The 22395-nt window shown below is 40.8% G+C and overlaps 1 protein-coding gene across 1 annotated transcript in view; it reads left to right on the top strand.

The window, feature by feature from the left end:
* The window catches only part of FER1L6 (fer-1 like family member 6), a 72110-nt gene that overhangs the window by 35468 nt on the left and 14247 nt on the right, over positions 1 to 22395 (top strand). The window contains exons 18-34 of the mRNA XM_027726978.2: positions 499 to 651; positions 1972 to 2158; positions 2711 to 2835; positions 4363 to 4497; positions 5038 to 5187; positions 8172 to 8282; positions 9730 to 9891; positions 11005 to 11188; positions 11378 to 11562; positions 12139 to 12261; positions 12393 to 12432; positions 14206 to 14318; positions 15449 to 15580; positions 16584 to 16709; positions 17759 to 17886; positions 19704 to 19874; positions 21038 to 21198. Of these exons, the coding sequence (XP_027582779.2) occupies positions 499 to 651; positions 1972 to 2158; positions 2711 to 2835; positions 4363 to 4497; positions 5038 to 5187; positions 8172 to 8282; positions 9730 to 9891; positions 11005 to 11188; positions 11378 to 11562; positions 12139 to 12261; positions 12393 to 12432; positions 14206 to 14318; positions 15449 to 15580; positions 16584 to 16709; positions 17759 to 17886; positions 19704 to 19874; positions 21038 to 21198 (2386 nt within the window). The remainder of the gene's footprint in view (positions 1 to 498; positions 652 to 1971; positions 2159 to 2710; positions 2836 to 4362; positions 4498 to 5037; positions 5188 to 8171; positions 8283 to 9729; positions 9892 to 11004; positions 11189 to 11377; positions 11563 to 12138; positions 12262 to 12392; positions 12433 to 14205; positions 14319 to 15448; positions 15581 to 16583; positions 16710 to 17758; positions 17887 to 19703; positions 19875 to 21037; positions 21199 to 22395) is intronic.

The following is a 22395-nucleotide window of genomic DNA, read 5'->3' on the forward strand; positions in this document are numbered from 1 at the left end:
AGATCTCTGCTGCAAACCATGCTCAGGCTTTATATGGGGAAACATGATATGGGACAGGGCAAGGCAATCTCATCAAGCATCCTTACAAGCAGAACGATGATCATATGCCAGTGCTTGAGTTTGGCCCTGGTCCTTTTTGGTTTGCCAGCATAGATGAAGTTGATGGTATTTCCATGGGAGTTACTATAAAGCCTGTGGGTAAGTTATTTCCTGAGACAGAGTTGCACCCAGATTCTTAGTTTTAGTTTGTCATAAAATGATTTATGAAGTGGGCTCTCCTTAGTCACTCTGCAAAGCTCCTTACCTTCAGCTGTAATTAGAAATGGAGGTATGGACTGCAAAGCACGAGGTGACAGCCTCTTGTAGTTCAGGTGCATATCTGCCGCTACACAGGAGCCATGAGGGAATCAGCTCTTAGTAGAGAGTGTTTCAACAAAAAATAATGGTGGTGGTTCACGGAAAAAAAATCAGTTTTACTTCAATATTCCTATTGAACAGCCACAGAATACAGTGCCTGATGTGTTCATTTGGATGCTCAGCAACAACAAGAGAGTTGCATATGCAAGAATCCCAGCAAAAAACATACTCTACTCCCCAGCGAAGGAGCAGAGCGGCAAGGACTGTGGGAAGATTAAAACCTATTTCCTCAAAGTAAGTTTGTGGCACTCTGCAAACACAGGTAATGCCTGTGGAGCATTTGGTATTTAAATTTCTTCCAGGGATTGTATTTTACAGGCTCATTTTTGTAATGTATAAAGTATACATATTTATATCTGCCATTTATTAATATTTGCTTCTTACATGTATGCTTGTCATTCTTCAAGCACTCTATCACTGCTAGGCTTTTGATGTATGAGTAATTAGTTCTCTGACTGCTTGTTATGGCAAGTGTAGAGCATTGTTTATCTATGGCTGTATACATAAACAGAAGAGGTACAGCCTCTTTTCTGGCAAAGATGTCAGAATGCAGCACATGAAAGCCTGGGAGGAGACTGGTAAGAGATCAGCACTCAGCAACTCAGATAGCAAGGTAACCTAGCTATTCAGGGGTAATATAGCAATTATTTATACTTCTTTTTAAAGCCTGCCTAGGTTTGTGCAATATATGTATAAAATACTGTTATGGGATTATTCATCTTGAAGGAAGTCTTAGTGGATACACTCCTGCAAAGGCACTGTGACTGGTAGTACCTGCAGTGGAATATTGTGCAATATAATTGTTACTGTGGCCATCAGGAAAAGCCCAAACGCACAAGACAACAGTAACTTCATATAATGACTTGGTTTTCCACCTTGCGCTGCTGGGAGTACTCCCATAAAGCACAGCTGAAGACTAGATAGAAATATCTAAGCTGTTGATAGTTGCCATAGGTACTTGTTAAACAAAGTACTATTTGCCTTCATGAAACAAAAAAATGCACAGTTAACTGTCCACCCACTTCAGTATCTAGAATTACCTTAGGAACAGATAGTACTAAACTCTAGTTGCAGTCCTCAGCAAATATCTAGCAGATATAAATGAAATAAGAAGAAAGGAAATAATAGGTCAAGACTAGTAACATTTTAGAGTGGAAATGTTTTCTAACCTGCCCAATGGAGTAATATTTTTAGTAATATACGGGACTAACTATGGGAGACCAGCAAAACTTCATGACATGGAAAGTGGGCTGAAGTCTGGGCAAAGTAGGGTATCAGTTATGACTGATTGCACTATAAGGTAGCCTGCACAAACCTCTGCATATTAGGCAGTATGTCATTTACATAGACTGTCAATTGAGAAAATTACTTATTCTTCCCTAGGAATCACTGAAGTTTCTTGTGCTAAATGAGTCTCAGGGTCTCTTGCTGTAGAGAAATTCCATTTATCATATCAGCTCAGTGAATGCTCCTTTATTTTACTCTGGCTTGGTAGTACTTGGCATCCAGCCATCTGTTTTGAGCTTGTTGGTGATGGGGGGATTTTTTCTACAGTTACCAGGCAAGCGCCCTCTGGGCTGGACTGTGCAGGCAAAGGTGGACATCTACCTGTGGCTTGGACCTGCCAGCTATGCCCACAGTGTCATGGAGAATTTGCCTGTAGGATATGAGATTGAATTACCATCAAACACCAACTCAGGGCACGGTGTGGTGCCCTCACCTGCCTGCCTGCTGTATAAAAGTAAGGCACTGTTTCATTTCCATATTAGCAATTAAGAAAAATGTCCCCAAAAGCTCTGATTCAGAGGGTGGCACAACCCCTGTATAAAGTAACTGTTCTAAGATGATCATGACCTAGAATCTTTTCATCACAAAGACTGGTTTCATTGCCAAGTCATTAGTTCTGTCACTGACATTTTGTAGATGTCAGGGAAAGAAAGAATCTGTTCGCTTGCAATTTCTGTTCCCTGTCTCGTGGGTCTGTCTCCTTGTGGAGGAAGCATGCTTCAGTTCTCTGATGAAGCTGCTGAATTGAACACTTAGTAGATAAGATAGTGATGAGAGATAAAAATTTGCAGTTAACAGCCTTGCAGTAGAGACTGACATCAGTCATTGATTCAGAAGTCTTGCACAACTTCTGAGTGTCTCAGGTGTTTCTTTAGTGAGATAGCACTAGCAACATTTTCCTTTGCCAGACCCTGGTGGGACAGCAGGTGGTGAATCTTCCCTTCCTACCTATGTGCTGCATCATTTCCCTGAAGCTGACATTACTGTTTTCTCTGCAATGATGCAGCCTCACACCTCTTCCAGCTGAGAGCCCACATGTATCAGGCGAGGGGGCTCATTGCCGCTGACAGCACTGGACTTTCCGATCCTTTTGCAAAAGTTACTTTCACATCACGCTGTCAGACCACAAAGGTAAGTTCCAAAGTCTCTTTTATGGCCTGAAAACTCCTTTTTCTTTTTCTCAGTTAAGCTATGAAAAGGAAAAATCTTGGTTTTGCAAGGAGGCACCTAGCAGGAAAAGTTAGATGCTTTCTATTAAAGGTCAGCTCCTGACAGTCCACTGCAAACAAGGCAAAAGTTAACATTACCCTCTACTCTAACATGAGGTGCATTAGTACTAGTTTATTTTAGCTCAGATGGCAGATTCTTGAGCTCTTGTCATTGCTTGTTATAAAGATGAACCCTCATGGTTCTCTTTTCCTATAGTCTATGCTTGCAATGACTGAACATGGTGAAGACCTTTATTGGCTTCCACAGCCATGTGAGTCAGAATGGCTCCTTGTGATGGAATTTGGCAGAGCACACTGGTGGTTTTAGAGTGACAAGGTGGAAATGAGCCAAAAATAGAGAAGTGGGAGACTTTCTGCACCACTTAAATGCTGCAAAAACTTGCCCATAGGCCTCAGGCATCTCCAGGGCACAACTGGCCTCCTCTGGACATATGATGAAGTCTCTAGAGAGAAGAGGGCACTTCTGCAGCAAGTTCTGTAGCATTTGCCAAAGGGAACAAGAAATAAGAACTTTTCTCTAAGTTGTAGATGCCTGTTTGTGCTGCTTTCCCCTCAAGGTTATGAATCGATTTTTTCCTGTAATATAATTTTAACTTCTAATAGGAGCCGATGAATGAATCCAATGAAGTTAGTGTTTAGATGCACCAGGTTCTGAAAAGTAGAATTTGGCCCAGGAATAACAGGGATTTATAGGCACAGAAGAGTTAAGTTTATTCCCTGCCTGTATAAAATATTGTAGCTGATAACTTAAATATTTTTGTAAAAGCATCAGCCAAGTGCCAATAAACTGTAGTTGAGAGCCTTATTTCCATTCAAAAGAATGATAGCAAGTTATGAGTCATTTTGCAGTTGGCATATTTTTCCTCTTTAAATGTTATCTTTGTTAAATATATTTCCTGCCTAGATAGTTATAACATTGCCTATGATGAAAAGCCATAAGCATCCACATAAGCCAAACTACAACGAATTAAAAACTTTTGATTTATTATAAGTGATTCATGAAAACATCTTCTTTTTTTTCCTCCTATAAAGTGTTATGTCATTACATTGAAGCAAAAACAAGATTGAAAAAATGTACTCTGGAGATGTGAAAACTGGCCTCAGTTTAGGGCAAAGGCTTTATTTTAATAGCATTTGGCACGCACCTGTTTTCCTAAACCAACAACTTTCCTCTAACTTTAATACTGAGGTTTGTCTACACAGACTGATGGTCATATATTGATATGCTTGTAAGCGATCCGTGAGGCAAAGAGATAGGTGAAAGATTCATGTTCTTCTGGCTGGGAATAGCTGCCAAAAGATGTGGTGTCACTGACATGGAATTGTTCAGGCTGTGGGAAAGGATGTAACCAGCAGATCAGCATGTTCTGCTGAAGGACTCCAAACCAGTCAGTCCACAGCTCATTAAACATTTCCTCTCTTCCATTAGATTATTTCACAGACATTATCCCCCACCTGGAACCAGATGCTGCTCTTCAACAGCATTGTGCTCCATGGCGACAGAGAGGAGATCGCTCAGTTCCCACCAGAGATCGTCATCGAGCTGTACGATGACGACGCAGTGGTAAACTCAAAATTCTTCTTAGGGAAAACCTGGGCTCTGACGTCACACTGCCAGCATGAAAGAAAAGCCGAGTCACTGAATAGGGATTAAATGCTGAATGGAGCTCAGTATTACTGTGGTTTGCAGTTTAATACCTGAGAACAGCCCTGAGATTCACTTCATGTGCTTGCAAATCTGTGGCCTTGTATTTTCCCCAAGTGAATCTTACTCCCAAAGGCTGGCCTACAGAAATCAGAAGCATCTTGCTCCCAACTCCCTTGAACACAATTGTAAATTTTGTATCTAAGTCTGGGTCAAGACAGCTTTATCTCTGACCATGCAGACTCTGACAGTTTTACTGATTGAACTCAGAAACTTTGGATGCTCTGAAGAGGTAGTAAGTACTCAGTTCTTCCATCTTCATAGCTGCTTTGCATTTTACCTTGCCCTTTTCTTCACAAGAAGACTTTTTTTCACGAATACTAAGCTCTGCATCATCCTGGCTCCTAGGACAGCTGTGAAATCCAAATCCATTTGACACATGTATTCTCCTTTATTTAGGGTAAGGCAGAGTATATTGGATCTACAGTGGCTGCCCCCGTGGTGAGACTTGCTCATCAAAGCTATGAACCACCTAAACTTTCTTACCACCCAGTGTACTGTGGAAATCTTTCAGGAGGAGACCTTCTTGCTACATTTGAGCTTCTGGAGGTAAACTCGACGTTCTTGGCCGTTACACTTTTACACTCTGGGCTTGCAAAAGCTGCCATGGCATCAAGGTCCATCACCCCTTGAATTAATGGGAATTGCAACTGGAGCAGGGTCATTCTGCCGTTGAACCTCATAGTCCCCACACAATCTCTGTCACCCCCTCCACCCTGCCAGGGGCCACTGCCCACGTACACACCACTGCCAGCCCTTCACATGCTCTGAGCCTCCTTTGCTTGTCACTTGCCCTGCCCTAAACTATGCTCTGACCTGAGAAACACCTGAGAAAATCACACTGCTTGGTCTTTGGAGTAGCACATGGCCCTGACTTTACCAGCCTCAAAGCTCCCAATGCTGCTTTTACTTGTAGGAAGAGGAAGTGGTGAATAATACAGATTTGATTAGGTAGGCTGAGTTTTCAGGTATCCCTACTGTATTAAAATTCCTACTGTATTTCCTCAGGTATCCCTACTGTATTTCCACCTGTAAGACAAAAGGAAAATTCAGCTTACCTCCTGGGCTAGCCTGATAGATACATGACTGGGGTGCATCATGCCTGGGATTTCAGGGAATTTCAATGAAATTTGCAGAGCCACCAGTTAGAGGAAACTTCTATCTTCTGAAATCCTAAAGCAATTTATTCTGAAATCTGAAATGGGAAAAATATGGAACGTTGTGACATGGTTTATAGATATTACCAATATAAAACAGGCTTTTAAGCATGATGGCTAATTATGTTTGTGGTGAAAGCCTGAAATATGACACCATGTGGAGTATTTCCTCATTGTGCTAGGTACCAAGGGGTAGAGACTGGTATCTTAGCCATAATTTTTCCATTTTTAAATTGAATTTCACTTTCACATGAACAAAAGAGTATTGTATTTTGTTTTGCCATCTTTTGGGACAAAGAAAGAGCGCTGTTTTGGGGATATGCTCAAATGTACTCCTAAGAATTCTCTAGAAAATAAAAACTCTAGAGTCTTTTATCTTCACACTCTGCACTTTTTCTCAGTAACAACACTGCACAGCATCTCACATGGCAGATAATAGCAATATGAACATTAAAGACATTTTCAGGGGAAAAAACCCCATATAATATATACACCTACCAGTCTTCAAAGCTCTCCCAGAGCTGATATGCTGGTGGCTGCTTCCAAAATCAGTGCATTCCCGATGATGCTCTGTGTGAGGATGGAAACAAAAATCTCTCATTACTGATTTATTATCATTCTGAATCCATAACATTTCCTGACATACTGTGCTCAGTAACTCTAATCTGTAGGTGATGTTTGGTTCAGCTGAAGGAGTGTTGTGTAAGAAGTGCATGTTCCTTTCTCAAAATGAATGCTGGGTCTTGATGAAGGAATAAAATTATACTTAGAACAAAGCTTCCGGGCATTTAAGGAAATAGTAGACTAAAAAAATACAGACTAATGAATACTAGGAGTCTTGATTTTGCTCAAAGTGAGCTCAGGATTTACTGATTTTTTATTTTTTTTTTTAATCAAAAAAGCAAAATCCCCATGTAAACACATCTTGTGGATATTTTCTTTTACTGTCATTTGAGTGCTAGATCATTCTTTACCTCTTGTTCTATGCATTTATTAAATTAATTGCTTTGGGTTTACTGATAAAGGAAAGATCACATATACATGTGAAATGTTACTGCTAATTATGTAAATACTCACCTATGCTGCAGATGCTACATAAGTAATTAATTTTCCATTTATCTCCTCATTCACCTACAAGGTACTAGGGAACACATCCTTTCTCCCTTGTGGTAATTAAACTCCCACACATCCATAGACAGACGACCTAATTAAATGAAGCAGAAGACTTCACAGATCCTTTGAGAGCTGTATCTCACCTGCTTCACCTTTCAACGGTGTGAGTTAGCTTAGGGACCCTGATGCACTCCAGAAAACGTGTTTCTGCTTCCCAGGAGCTGCATGGACAGTACACTTTAGGTACTGTGCTTCAAGTGAAAGCTGAGGAGAGCTCTGTCCATAGGTTGTTGTCTGCTGTCACAGCCTTAGCTTCTGACAGGACTCATCATCAGGTGCTAGCTTCAGCTCTTTTATGTAGAAATTTGCTAAATCAGGCCAAGCTTGAGATCTGCCCTCTATGGACTGAGAAGGTCATAATTACACTGCTAAAATTTAGGAAATTATTGGGAAATTAAGCCAAGGAGCTTTCTCACAGAAAGTGAACCAAGCAGGCAGCAAAGCCTGGAGTACAGCAAGAGGCAGAAATGGTCAAGCCTCAGAACTGCAGTGGAGCCTGCTCTCCTCCCACCCAGCTGGCACAGAGCAGTCGTGTGCACCCAGATAAGCTCCTGAATGTGGGACAAGCTCATGTGCAATCACACGCAGAGAACATAAGTGCCACCTGCTACAAGATTTTAGAAGCTGCACAGAGAAGACCCAACCCTAATGCTGGAGAGGTGGTTTGCAAGTCCTCCAATGGAGAGAGCATGCAATAACTCAGGACTACTATTCCATGAGAGCTGGAGAGCATTATGTCTCTCTGGCAAATGTGTGGTTTAGCTGATGTGCACTGTCTGTCCAACAGCCCTTTCTAACTAGAATCAGATCTAGAATTTTCCTGTGGAAGTCTTCCAAGCAGTTTTGCTCAGGATTTTTGTTAAATAGAATTGTGATGCTTTCCATTTTTAGTAAATAGAATTACCATGCTTCAGCATATGCATATCTTTAGGGCAGACTATGTCCTGCTAGGACAAAGGAGTCCTTTTTTCAGAAAGGTGCATAAATGCAATCTATTGAATACTGTTTCTGCCAAATATTTTAGCATGAGCAATAGCAATCCAGGTCACATTCCTCTCACAGCACAACTGCTCTGCTCTGCAATGTATTTTATAAAACAGCATTAAATTTGTGTGTTCTATGTATGTGTCATTCACAGATACTTCTGATACTGATTTTATTATTCCAAAAACTGGCCTAAGTTATGACTGCTTCATTTTTCAGATTCCTGAGTCAGATCCAGACAGACTTCCCCCACTGGATCCACCAGAGGCTGGCCAGATTTTCCCAGTCCCAGCTAACATACGACCTGTTTTAAGCAAATACAGAGTGGAGGTGAGTTACTTTGAACATTTCCATTTGCGAACCTCAGCTCCTTTTATTCTCTTATTGAAATGTAACAGTAAGGGATGATGATTTTAAAATCCTGATCAATAGGAATCACATGAAAATAGCATATAGATCCCAAAATGAATGTGGAAAGCTCAGACCAAATTGTTTCTCTGAGGCTGGGAATGCAAGGCAGCACTTTCACTAAGGTCAGCAAGGGCTGTGTCTTAGTCCTGACCTGCTGGGAAGGGACTGCTCCTGTGGCAGAGCATAGATGATGGACCCCACTCTGTGCAACACAAGGAAGTGTCTATAGGAGATAGAGAGCTTCCTCTTGCAACTAACATCACTGGAGCTGTCTGCTCCAGTGGCATCAGTCACCTCACAGGCTTTTTCTGAGGCCCAACCTTAAGCCAAACAATGCCTCTGCCTACCTACAAATGTCCACACCTTTCCTGCCCTTCTCTCTTGCACCATTTGTGTCTAAAGTACCCTTATGTCAGAGAGTAGGGTAATGTGGCAGCTTTTTGTATCAATGCAATGCCTAGATCCTGCCCAGCCTCACCAATCACTGTCACTCATCCTACAGCCTTAACACCACCTGCTTATTTGCCCATTTTTCCATGCCAAGTCAGATCCTGCTTGTGTTACCTGATGGTCTTTCCCCAGAAATCCTTTTTTGGAAGCCCAAAGCAATTCTAGCTTTGCATTCAAAGATCCAACAATGGCCACGTAGCCATTGTCACTACACAAGTGTGCCCCAGTTTTAACTGGGAACCTCTGGCAACAGAGCAGGATCTCATCAATCCTCATGCTTCTCCAGTGCTCCTTACCAGTCTTCATTTCAGTTCATGAGACTCACAGTTTCATTCACCAACCACAACATAACCATCTCTAACTGTCCCAGCCCTCTGCTTTAGGGCTTCCCAACATGTGCTGTATAAAGTCCCATTTTACCTGCAGACCCCTGTTCTACAGAGCCAGTCTCCTTGTCCTCCAGACCAGGAGCACAGTCCTTTAAAGGAAAGCTGCTTGGAGACCTCCTGCCATCCAGTGCAGACCTGAGGGCTAGCTTGGCTGACAAACCTCTGTTAATCACCTCTGCTCCTGTGGGATTTGTTTGCTCCTTCAACAGCTCCAACACTTTAAACAAATCAAGCCCCTGCTGTTCAGATGAGTAGTCCCCTTGCCGTGCTGAAAAAACACCTTTTGCAAATATATTATTAGGGCTTGCTGTTGGCAATAACTCCTTGATAACAGTTGGATGTTATTAATTGTTTTAACTTCCATCATGAATTTTGGTGGTTATTGAGTATTAGATTTATGTTGGTTTTCTTTTTTTCCTGGTAATTGTGCATTCCCAATGGGATATGTGGTTATAGGATCCCAGCAGTGGCTTCCTCAGACTGAGGGGTTTCTGCAGGCTAACAGTGTTTCTCTCTGCATAACACAGGTCCTGTTCTGGGGTCTTCGAGAGCTGAAGAAAGTCCAGCTCCTTTCTGTAGATCGCCCCCAGGTTCTCATCGAATGTGCAGGGAAAGGAGTCAAATCCTCTGTCATACAGAGCTACAAGAAAAATCCCAATTTCACTGGCCTTGCAGACTGGTTTGAAGTGGTGCGTACACCATGCTGCCCCTTGCCTGTCTTGCTCTGGTTAGGCAAGGTGTTAACTATCATTGTCCTTCCTTTCATGTCAAATAATTTCCTCTGTGTCTTGATCAAATACTAAAGGATGTCAGTTCTCATGCAAAAGCTACTGATTTGAAGATGCTTTAAAAGATTTCTGCTAAAACTCTATGACAAAAGAAGATGTTGTTCCTCATATTATGTCCCAAGTAGGCAAGGAAATATGTAGCAATCAGATTTTTACTTACCAACCTATTTTCCAGCTGATAGGTTGGAACTTGTTGACAGTTCAGTTTCCTTTATTTTCTTTCCATTCTTTTAATATTCCTCCCTGTGTTAACGGGCTGTTAAGGGCACTGATCATTTCTGGCTTATGAGCTCTGGACCTTTGCACATTGTCACCCTCGCCTTTTTGAACCGGAAAGTTGTGTATTGCCTGTTGGTTGGGTTATAAGAGCTGGTACTTTCAGTGAACAAAGGTCAGCAACAGAAAAAATTAGTCTGTTCAATTTGCTCTTGTTGCTAGGATCTAGAGAGAGGTTTATTTATAAGAGAAAAGGATATCAAAACAATAGCCTTGATACCAAAGTACAGTTTCTACAGTATTTTTAGCATCCATTGTATGTCACAAGTCCAAAGAGCTTGTGGTAGTTCATCTTATAAGGCATGTAACCACTCAGTGTCCACATCTCCTGGTTGGGAAAACTCAGGCACATAGGATTAAGAGCCTTTGCCACAGTAACAGTGCCATTGAGACTCCCAACTTCCAACAAAGCATTCATTCCTTCTGGATGTTCCTGATTCTCCCAGTTTATTCTATCAAGAGATGCTTGTATATGACAGCATGGGACCCAACTCAGCAGCACAGTCTGTACAGTCCACTCTGTATTCCTAAGAACAAGGCTTTCTCCAGATTTTGTAGAAAACCACAGATGAAATTATATTGCCTGTGCTGAATGCATTTTGCCTTTTGAGTATGTTAGTAGCTGAAGGGGAGAAGGGAGTCAAGAGTAAAAGCCTCATTGCTGCACACAAGAAATATTCTACACGTGTTCTATATTCTGTAGCAATCCTCATGCTGCTGTCTGTCCCCCTGCACTAGGAGCTGCCTGAAAATGAACTCTTGCATCCACCACTAAGCATCTGTGTTGTCGACTGGAGAGCGTTTGGGAGGAGTACTCTTGTTGGAACACATACCATCAATTGCCTTAAACAATTCCTGTGTAAAACCCCTTTGGATCTTCAGGCTGCACCTAACAGATTAGACATTGCAGAAGTTGAGGAAGGTAAGTGTTCCATTCTGACCCCAAATAAAAAGGTAAAGGACCTACTTAGCATCTTAACACTCACAAGCATGCTTTATTGTGCTGAGTGTAGGGTCAAACCTTTACCCACATAGTTATTTGATGATCATCAAATGTTATGATAGCATTGCTGGCAAAAATTTTACCTAACTTGTAGAGGTTTGATTTCAGCTTCACCTGAGTCATCGCAGCCTGCTGAGTTATTCCACGAAGAACCGTTTTTAGCTGATCACATCTACGTAGATGTGGAGCAGGGTAAATCTACAGTCGTAGAGCCAGACCCATCTCTGAGAGTGCTTCCTGCCACTAAACCAGAGCACTCTGCCTCCGAGACAGAGAAAGAGAGGAAAAAGAAGGTGGGTATAGCTGAAGCTACCACCTAACTTTCTCTTGCAATCTCGCAGACTTTAGCTCTTCCTTATAAAAAGGTAACCTCTTACGGACCTCAGATTTAGAAATTCTGCGTATTGATGTTCATGCCCACGCTAGTTTGCTGGCCCTCAAGAGAACTAATTATCAGTGCAGCTTTGATCCCACATAATTTCATTACTTCCATTAATAGACCCTTAAAATGTTTGCAGACTTAAGTGGAGAAACCAATTTGTATCTGAATATTTGCATCCCTTAAAACACCATTATTTATTTATCTATGTAGGTTTGCCTGTTGTATGGATTGCTCCTGTGGCAACATCTCCAATGGTCAAACTTTTGGCATTGTCAGTAAGAAATATAGAGATAGCTTTAATAATATGATGATCATGATGAAGTGTCTTGGAATAAAAGACAGAAACAGTAATTCATATTGCATTTTATTTCGCCCTTGGAGGTTGAAATTTTCTATATATACATCTGTTCATGCTTAATGTAATGAATCAGGTGATTAGTTTTGCTCAGTTCTAGAGTTCAACAGTGTTTTCTCCATCCTTTGGTAGGGTATGACAAAATCTATCCGACGGTCAACAAAGAGGAGAAAAAGAACAATTGCAGATGAATCAGCTGAAAATGTTATTGACTGGTGGTCAAAATACTATGCTTCTGTGCTCAAAATGCAAAAGGTAAATCACCCAGTATGTTGGAAACTCTCATGGATGAGCAATGTTGTAAATATAGATTTAGTGCTGAATGATTCCCTTTCGGTATGACATTCATAATGAGGAGTTTGTCCATCATCTTTTTCTTTTGAAAGGCAAAAGGGATTTTTCCCAGTGAAGGAAAACCCGAGGACAGTGAGTAAATTATTTGCATTTTTCTATTATTTTGTACCACTAATATTTTACTTCTCTACTATTTTACTGACAACAATTAACATCCGGTGACAGGTTACTGCTGGTATAGTGGGCTCTTTCCTCTACAGCTGATCAGATGGTGGGTAGGTAAAAGCTTCACAGTCAGCATTGGGTTAACATGGGTTTCCTGTGATTCAAATCTCATGCACAAAGATTTGCAAAGTCAAAGTCCTAAATGATACAAGGTAGAGATTATCCTAATCTTAGGCTGCATTTGTAACAGGTTCAGAAAAAGAAGTTCCTCTCAATTTTGAATCCAGTTCAGGATCAGTGATGCAGCAACAGCTTCTGCTAGCAGACTCATGATCATGTGTGTTACTTCCATAACTGAAAAGCTTTATCTAGCTCAGGTTCTAGAAAAGTTTTTCGCACGATAACCTGAAAGAATTGGCCGGAAATAGGCTCTGTGTATGTATGTGTGTATGTCTCTATACATGTATGCTCTGTGGCTTAGCAGGTCCTCCCACAATCAGACAGAACTCTGGAAAATTTTATTTTTGGGCAAAAATAAAGGCTGGGAAAAAACCAAATATTTACTATTTACACAGAGCTGCTATTCACTAAACTAAGCACCTTCACATGCCAGAGCTGACTGCACTCTACCAGTGACTGAGGTGAATTCTGGTTTAAAGGAGGAGTTGAGGTTGCTCTGGATGGAAGACATGACCTAAATGTCACATGGTATCATTTTGGAAATAGAGGCTAAAAGTACTTCGGTGATCATCAGGGATGCTGAGAGATGAGTTGGAGATCAGTTTCTGAGTGAAGCTCGCTTGTCCACATGGAGGAAATATTTAGATAGAAAATGTTCTACAAAGGTGTGATGTTCACTTATGATTAGAAATTTACTTGACATTGTGACATCCACCCACAGGCTATTCAGGCAGTTGTGGCATATTGGTTTGGACTGATGACTTCAGATCTTGTAAATTCTCTTCTGATAGTTTTTTTTACATATTTTCACTGTCATGATAAGAATTATACATATGGGACAGTACTGATATAATGTATATATCTGTAAGTATTTAGTGCTGTCAAACACACATGAATGACTCAAAAAATTAAAGTGAACTCAAAATACAGATTTCAGCCAAAGAACTAAACCATCTCAGTGCGATTTTTGAGAGCTCATCCTCTCTTTGTTGGGAAGTTCCCTCTCTGTGTTGAGAATCTGTCTTTGAGCTGGCCAGATACCTCCCCCTATTTCTCATACTTCTAGGCTTTCACAAGGTGAGATACACTCTATTTTGTGATACCATTAAGCAGAGAAGAACTTGGGTCACCCTGGTATCTGAAGTTGCAGTCAGCCTAAATACTGGTTTTCAGTTCTAAATAAGCCTTAAATTTTACGTGGAAGCTGTTAAGATCTGTTAGTTTGCATTGAGGAGGAGTCAGAAAGACTGAGGTGTTCTGGGAAATGTAGGGAAGGGTGTTCTGGGAAAGAAAAAGGGTATTCTGGGAAACGTAGAGAAGGAGTGATACAGGACACCATCACACTTGCTCCAGCAAGTTCATCTGGTAGCCACAGAGAGGATAAAATGCCACCTCTTGCCTGGGAGGAGCAGTGGTGAAAGAGAGGACCCTATGCCTGACAGTAGATGAATTAATGGAAAAGGAACAAGGGGGACTCTTTAAAATGTATTTTACATCCTTATCTGAAGCATGATATGCTTTGCTAATTAAAACCTACATGATGTCATTAAATCTCTGTAGATAAGCAGACTTCTGACCACATAGCACTGATCATAGAGGATGAGCCAGACAAAAAGAAGGATAAGACATTGAAAAGGAGACAAAAGGAAACTCCAAACCTAGCAACACTGCAGGTAAGAGAGAAGTAAGGCTAAGAGGTAAGGCTGTTGTTATTCACTGTCTCCCCCAAATTTGACATCAGCAGCTGAGTTTGGCAAACCCTCCTAAAGTTTATTTCAGGCACTTTACAATGACTAAAACACACTAAATGATAGTGAAGTGATAATGCATTTCAGCACATGGGACCCAGAGGAAATCATACATCTCATAGGGTGGATGTGGCCTACTTGGTCTTAGACATTCAATTTATTGCTATAGACAAACCCAGAAAGACTTCAGTAAAAAATCAGTGTTGTTGTTTGCATGTAAAATACTGAAGTTGGAAATCTCGAATTTCATGTTGGAAGTATTGCAGGCTATTAAGAATGACTTAAAAAGGAGTATGGAAAACATTGCTGCAATCGCTACTACATCCTCCCTGATGGGAGATAATATTTAGCTCACAATAAATTTAGTTGGGTAGTGATAGAAGGAATTCAAAGAAAACTATATGGGTCATGCAAAATGACTGGAGAGATGAGAGATTTGAAAAGATTAGGACTCTTTGGATTAGATTGTAGCTGAATAAAGGGGAATTTGAAACTGCAATTTCCATTTTTTAAGAGATGGCAGTAGTATAGGCCCTTCTATTTCACACTGAATAACACTTGATAAATTACAGGGGGAGAGTATTGAAAGAAATCATGTTCTTTGAAAAATGATTTGGTCTTTTAAGCTATCCCAAAGCTCTGTCCCCATAGCACTTTGTTATTGTCTGGTTTGCTCTCAAGTTTTGACACGTTAATGTACCAGAATGGGTCAGTACATCAAAGGCACAATGCAGAGAGGAAACAGAAGCAAAAAGCAGCACATCCACACTGTTTTTCACACCAGGGCTCACAAACATTCATTTTGGCCCCTCTAAAATCACTTCTCCCTGTGGCATCAACATGTCATTTCAATACTTGTGAGACTTTGGTTGAGGACAAAACTGGTCCTGTTTTAAGTGGGGGATTAACTTTTTTCCTCAAGGACTTCTGCAAAACATCGTTTTTATTAAAATCTGCATTTTGAGTCAAAATGGATTTCTAGTCATTCTGTCATAAAAAAGTGGCTATAAATATATTAACTGCACCAAAAAGTAAGCATTCTTATGTTTTCAAAGATTTATGAAGGAGACTTGGAGAGTGAATTTAATAACTTTGAGGACTGGGTGAAAACTTTCCAGCTTTTAAGAGGAAAATCTAATGACGAAGTTCATGCTGATGCTGAAGACAGAATAATAGGAAAATTTAAGGTAAACTTTAATATTGATTAAATGGATAATAATTTAGAGACTTTAGGTTTTCGTACATATTTCAGGTATACCAGGAATGAAAGAAATAGACATTGACAGTCTGTTGTAAATAGAATTATTTCTTTTATTAGACCTAGAGTCATGTGTTTTCCTTTTCCATTGTCTGATAGAAAAAAGCAGCCTCTAGCATCAGGTGTTCACTGCTGGTTTGAAATAAGGAATTACAGGGAGTTGGAAATCACAGAAGGGGAAGAAGAAATATATTATGCAGTCCAGCTTTAACTAACGCAGCTTTATTACTGTACTATCAGTTACAGCACCTTATATGCAACTTCATGTAATTTAAATGGAGGCCCTCACAGCTACAGCCTGAGTCAGGGCACCATCAGGCAATCTGAAATGTTCAAAGCATGAGTAATGCTAATCGGGTTTCAAGCACTTTGTAGTTTAGAGGAACTGATTAAACTCATTGATGTCTCAATTATTTTGCAATGCAAATTTCTGTCCCAATGACTAGTTAGATGCTTTCAGGCAATATGAGGCAGCATGAGTCAATATTGATTTATATGAGTTATATGGCAGCTGCAAAAATACAGTTAGATTCCTGTCACACTGTTCTGAAACTTACCCGATGGAATTATTAATTTGCAAATATAGAGTTAAGGTCAAAATATTATTTTTAGAATATCAATGACAGGAAAACTGGATTTAGAATGCCTGCAGGTGTTAATTTTAAATAATCAAATAGAGACCTAAGAGCATGCAGGTACTTCCACATCTAAATGTAGTGATGGTACCATGTTATAGAGAAAAGACCTTTTAAAAGATTATGTTTAGTGCACTGAAGTCTGGATTCCTTGTGAGTGGTACCACAAAATATGTTGTGTATATGTATGTATTGAAGCATAGGCTGCATGAATGATATTTTGTTTAGGTTCAAAGAGTTGGTTTTGTATTGCACCTGACCTATTTTTGAGGAAGATAAAAGTCAGTGTATTACCAGGGCTCCTTCTGCATATACCCGAGTCCTGAGGACGGCAGCTTGATGGACAGAGGGCAGCCCCGCATCCTGCAAGGGATACCACCAAACCACTCTGTCAAAGTACTCATCAGGGTTTATATTGTGGCAGTAAGTAGACAGATGCTCTTTGAACCTTGAAATAACTTGGATGTTTCTTTTCAGCTCGGTTTACTTTCAGTGTCTTTGCAGTGAAGTTTCTGAAAATCCCCATCCATATGGTATTATTTTTTCTGGTCATATTTCAGACAATGTTTCATGCTGTAGAAATGGGTGTTCAGGGCAGAAAATTTTCTATATTCCTAATGAGAATTCTGGAGATTTCTGCAAGACTGGAGAATCACTTTAGTTGTTCAAACTGAAAGGGCTGGATGCATAACTAACGTAGTATGGACAACCTGTTCCAGCCACGTTGTGCAAATGCAACCAGTTTTAATCAGTAGAGTTGTTTCAAAAAGACACATTTAAACAAAACCTCAGTAAGGAGAAAATTAGAGCATATTTTTGGGGGGCTGTGAATTGCACATTACCAAAGTGGTAGTGTGAACAAGTGAACAAGTTTTGGGATCAATAAAGATAGAAATACAGAAGACAAGAAGATGAGAGAGCACAGTGTGAGAAGCAAAAAGGGTAGAAGGAACTGGTATTTCGGAGAAACAAGAGAGTTGCAGGTAATCTAAGACAGAAAGATGGCATGTGAAGAGACAGTGGCAACAAAACAGAAGACAAGAAAAGAAAGATTGTCTTATTTCATTACTATAAAGATTTAAAGGTCTTTTCCAACCTTAACAATTCTGTGATTCTATGAAGAATTGTTTTGCACTGTTCAAGGACTTGGAACACTATTTTTGGAAAACCTTTCCTGAATCCTACATGCACCTGTGCAGCCAGCTTCTGCCTCAGCATTGTCTCTCCTGCTCATCTTTTTCCATCTTAGTAGTGGGACAGCACTTACCTGCTCCACCTTTGCAAACTGTCTTCTCCTCCAGATCATCTTTTCCTAGTAGCCTGCAAAGCTAAAGGCCAAATTTTGCATTACGTCAGGCAAGAAAAGCCCCTGAGCTTCCAGAACATCCAGGACCAGGCAGGAGACCTAAATTTCCTGTGACCATGCTGCATTTAAGCAAACTTCTTGAGAAAACAGCTTTATTTCCTAACAGGCATTTAACCTCAGCCCAGCTGATCCAGATGGCAAGTCAGATCCCTATATTGTGCTGAAACTGGGCAACACAGAAATTAAAGACAGGGAAAACTACATCCCCAAGCAGCTAAACCCTGTATTTGGAAGGTCAGTGATGGCTTATTTTCTTACTTGGTGTGATTTGTGCTTTATCACTTGCTACAACTGTTGCTATTGCTATTACAAAGTGTTTGTTATATGCTGATTTCTGCCTGTTTGGATGTTTTGTAATTATGCTGGTTAAAATGTTGAGAATTGGTGTCATCTTGCATGATTATAAAATATTTCATTTTCATACCTGACAAAACACATAAAGTAATGCAACCTGTGAGAGGTTTCGCAAAATGATGAATGAGAGGAAACAAAGTAACAATGACATTTTCTGTGCAAATTAATACAATCATTAAGTTTAAAGTGAAATAAATATCAGAACACTTAAGAGTGATTTCACAATCTTTGTTGCTATTTCAGGTTGAATAGAGTGCCAAATAAATCTCGTAATTTTAGAGCTAGGACAAAAATAAACAGCTTTTTGAACTTGTATGGCCTTCTGAATGGGGGAACCAGGGGCAAGCTGCCATAAACATCCACTTTGTATTATCAATGCTTTATACTTATTTATATTTTTAATGCTAATAGCTGTGATTTTTTTTTTCTTGTAAGTTTCACTGTTTTAAGAAGGTTGAAAATGTTCTGAATTGAGGTGCAGTTATTCTGTAGGAACATTAAACCAGAGAAACCACTTTGGACTGAAAGCCTGCTAGGACAGGATCCTGTCTGCAAAAACAGAGACTTAAAGACAAAAGTGTAAGGACAACAGACAAGAAAAGAGTGGTCCCTCCAGAGCATGCCATCTCAGTTTCTGTGCCTTAAGCTCTTCCTTAACAGAGCTTGCAACTGATCCATCATTATGACAAACCACAGCCATTACAGACACATGTAGATGGAATGGGAAATCACCACTGTGTTTGTTTTAGGCAAGGAATGGGCTGTTGATTTGGACTCTTATCCTTGCTGCTGCTGCCATTGGCAGTACTGCAGTGACTGGACCAGCAACTCCTTCGCAGCAGTACTGTCAGTCATAGTAAACACTTCTCATTATCCTAGAAACCCTGGTCAGCAGGACACCACCAACCTCTAGCAATTCCAGACCATCCCCAAAACTATCTCTCCTCCTAAAAGTGCTCTGCTGTTGCTACAAAATAGACTTTTACTACCTTGAGAAAAAGAACAAAACTTGTCCTTCAGGACAGGTTTCACCTGTGCTTTGGAGAAATCTGGAGCCAGTGTTGTGCTGATGAGGATGTCCTGTCTTCCACTAATTTGTCAAATCATTTTTAAAATCCCTTTTATATTTTCATATTCCCTAAACATCTCAACAGTAATGATTCCTGTCCCTGAAAAATGCACTGAGTGAAAAAGGAGTTCTGATCTTCGCTTTTTTGAGACTTGTTTAAAACTTTTGTCTGATCATTTTGCTGGGTGCCCTCAGATTCCTGTTTTCAATATTTAACCTGCAGCTTTTGGAAGACAATAGAAAAGACTCAGATGAACCTTTTGGGGGTTCTGAAAAGCATGTGAGAACCCTTACATAGCTTCATAAGCCTTGTAATTTCCAGACTTCCATCTGTATTGGATTCAGGATGAATCATTGCAGTTGACCAGATCCATTCCATTTCTGTCTACTGTCAGAGCGATCTTAGAACTGCACAGGGGATGGTAGAGAAGGAGGAGGAAGAAAACAGTTTTGCACTGTGTGTTTCCAGCATGTTTGGATATTTAATTGAAACAAAAACTACTATCACAAAACCCACTGCTTATTAGAAGTGACACGATTCACACATTGTTTGCACAGCATTCATTAGCTTAGTCTTTTAGGCTTCAAAACTGACTTGACTGCATGTAGGTCTCAATTTTTCCTGTAGATCATTTGAAATCCAAGCTACCTTCCCCAAGGATTCCTTGCTCAGAGTCTTGATCTATGACCATGACTTTGTGGGGACTGATGATCTCATTGGAGAGACTAAAATTGATTTGGAAAATCGTTTCTACAGCAGGCATCGAGCTACCTGTGGGTTACAGAGTCAATATGAAATGTAAGTAATTCTTCAGACAGCAACAGAGCACACAGTGAGTGACTTGACTTGAAAGAAAAATTCAAGATGTAGCTAAATATTATGCTTTCTCCAGCACAAAAGTGTCACAGGAGGTATTTTTAATTAAAATTCACCACAGAGCTTAGTGATGGCTCTGAGTTGCTTCCAGCCTCAATGGGAAATGGATATTTTAAAATTAGCAGCACTGTTTGTTCAAGGAGTATTTTAGGTAGTAAACAGCTGATGTATAACACACCTGCTTGATAAACTGCCTTGGACAGGCATAAAGGGCAAATAGGAAAAAAAATCTCCCAGAGAATTTATGCCAGGGCTCTACTCTGCTCTCTGTTATTCAGCTGCAACTGGAGTGATTGCAGCAAGGCTGGTGGGACTCATGTGGCACTGGGCAAAGAGGGAGCAAAGTGGGACTGCTGACATGGCCTCTCTAACAGGAGAGAGTCATAGGGTGATGATACTGAGCTCCTGGTCCCTACCATGCAGCTGCACACTCAAGGATGTTGTGCACAAAATTAATTAGTGTGGAGAAAGTCAATCCAAAATAACTCCACTGCCCTGGGGTGGGGCACTAAACTGGCAGATGCGAGTTTGGTGTTCCCCTATGATTGTTTCTCATTTTATCTACAAACAAAGGGTGGAAAATGGAAAAAAGCAATCCAGGAGCACAGACTGAACCACAAAGCTTCCCTTGCCAGCTCATTTCCAGTGTGAGATATTTCTTCATGTGCTCGTTCCATGTCCCAGATAATCTCAGCTTCTCCTCTGCCTCTGGGAGCTGCAGAACACTTCTTGAATGGAGGTAGCACATGTAGACTTGAATTCTTTAGGTAGGACATGGATTGAGCTCTGGTTCTTTTCCTCTTGGGAAGCATGCCAATGCCTGGGTTACTTTATCTAAGCTGTGGGTAAGGCTGCCTCAGCTTCCCCTGTGTTTTTAGAGGAGTGGTTGGTACCCAGGACCTGAGCAGACAGAGAGGGTTTCTCAAGAGGTGGTGCTGAACAATTCAAAGGAGAAGTTTCATTGAGCAGATATCAGGGCCACTGACCACAAAGCAAATTCTGCATGGAAATTCCTGATTTGTCAGTGCACATTGCTGAAAGAAAACTTCACCCATCTTTCTTCTCTCTCTGTTCCCTCCTTGCAGAGAAGGGTACAATGCATGGCGAGATGCAACCAAGCCAAGTGAGATCCTTACTAAGCTGTGCAAGGACTACAAAATCAATGGACCCTTCATGAGGCCAGGGGAGATACAAGTAGGAACAAAAGTCTTTAAGGGACAGACAGTCTTCACAGAAGATGAGAACGGTAATGAAGTAGTTTGGCATTCTTCAGTTGCATTGTAGCAGTACTAAGTGCCTGCCCAATCTGTAGCAGGGGCCCTGTTGTGCTATGCATTCCAAAGTCAGATAGCAGTGTCTGTGTCTGCTTTGAAACACTCATATAACTGTGGCAGTTAAGGTTGTGTTTATATTAGCTTTTGCAAATTACCTTAATTGCAAAGAATCTCTAGAGTTGTCACTGATGACCTGACATCCTGATGCTGGCTGCAGGGAGATACTTTGGACTAGCTCCTACCTGATCCCAAGGATGGTATGCCCAGGATTAGTTGAAGTACAGGGGACCCTCTTGGAACATGTCTTCTGACTTAGTGTTGATCTGAAAGGAGTCCAGCTTGCACACTCTGAGAACCTTCCACACAACATATCAAAGCATGGGAAGTCAGGGAGAGCCTTTCAAAAAATGCAATCCCTGTCTAAACTGAGGCACTAGAGTAGACAGACCCAAGAATTGCAAAGAAGAGGGAAGAGAAATACAGATTTGAATGGAGTTACCCAAGGTTAGACAAGTCTCTGACCACAGTTGGACTCCAGGCCACTTTATCTGCCAGTCCTACCTTACCTACTTGTCTTTCCTCTTTGTTGGTTTTTCTCCTCTTGGTTATTACCACTCTGACTGCTCTTCTGAAGTACTAACACAGAACTCTGTAAATCCAGGTATCTGTGGGGTCCATGAATCCAGATGGCAGGACAGAACTTACTTTCAGAACTCCCAGATTAAAAAGAGGTCAAAACTACCAGGACCTTGTGTGTCCATATCACATCAGGGTGGAGTGGGACAGAGTTATCAGAGAAGGGTGTCTCTGCTGATGGAAGGAGGTTGGACAAGGTGGTCTTTAAAGATTCCTTCCAACTGAAACTATTCTATAATTCAGTTTTATACTGAGATTAAGGAAAAGAGGTGTAAGAATGAAGCCTTTTAAGGGGAAAAAGAGGAGCTGGGCTTGGTGAGATAGTAGTGGACACTGGCAGTGTAGGAAAACCTCCACTCCATTATCTGACCACATTCCTCTTGGCAGCCACAAAATACAGCTAAGGTAGCACTATTGAAGGGAAAAAAGTTGATCCATTTTTGGTTTCTTGGCCTGAAAGAGATTTTTAACTCCAGTACTGCTGTTTGTTTTCCTCACTAGCAGACGACTGCGTGTGACTCCCAGCAACAGGA

This window comes from Pipra filicauda, unplaced genomic scaffold (genome assembly GCF_003945595.2).
Source record: "Pipra filicauda isolate LSUMZ 115617 unplaced genomic scaffold, ASM394559v2 scaffold25_size4600443_pilon, whole genome shotgun sequence".
Classification (NCBI taxonomy): Eukaryota; Metazoa; Chordata; class Aves; order Passeriformes; family Pipridae; genus Pipra; species Pipra filicauda.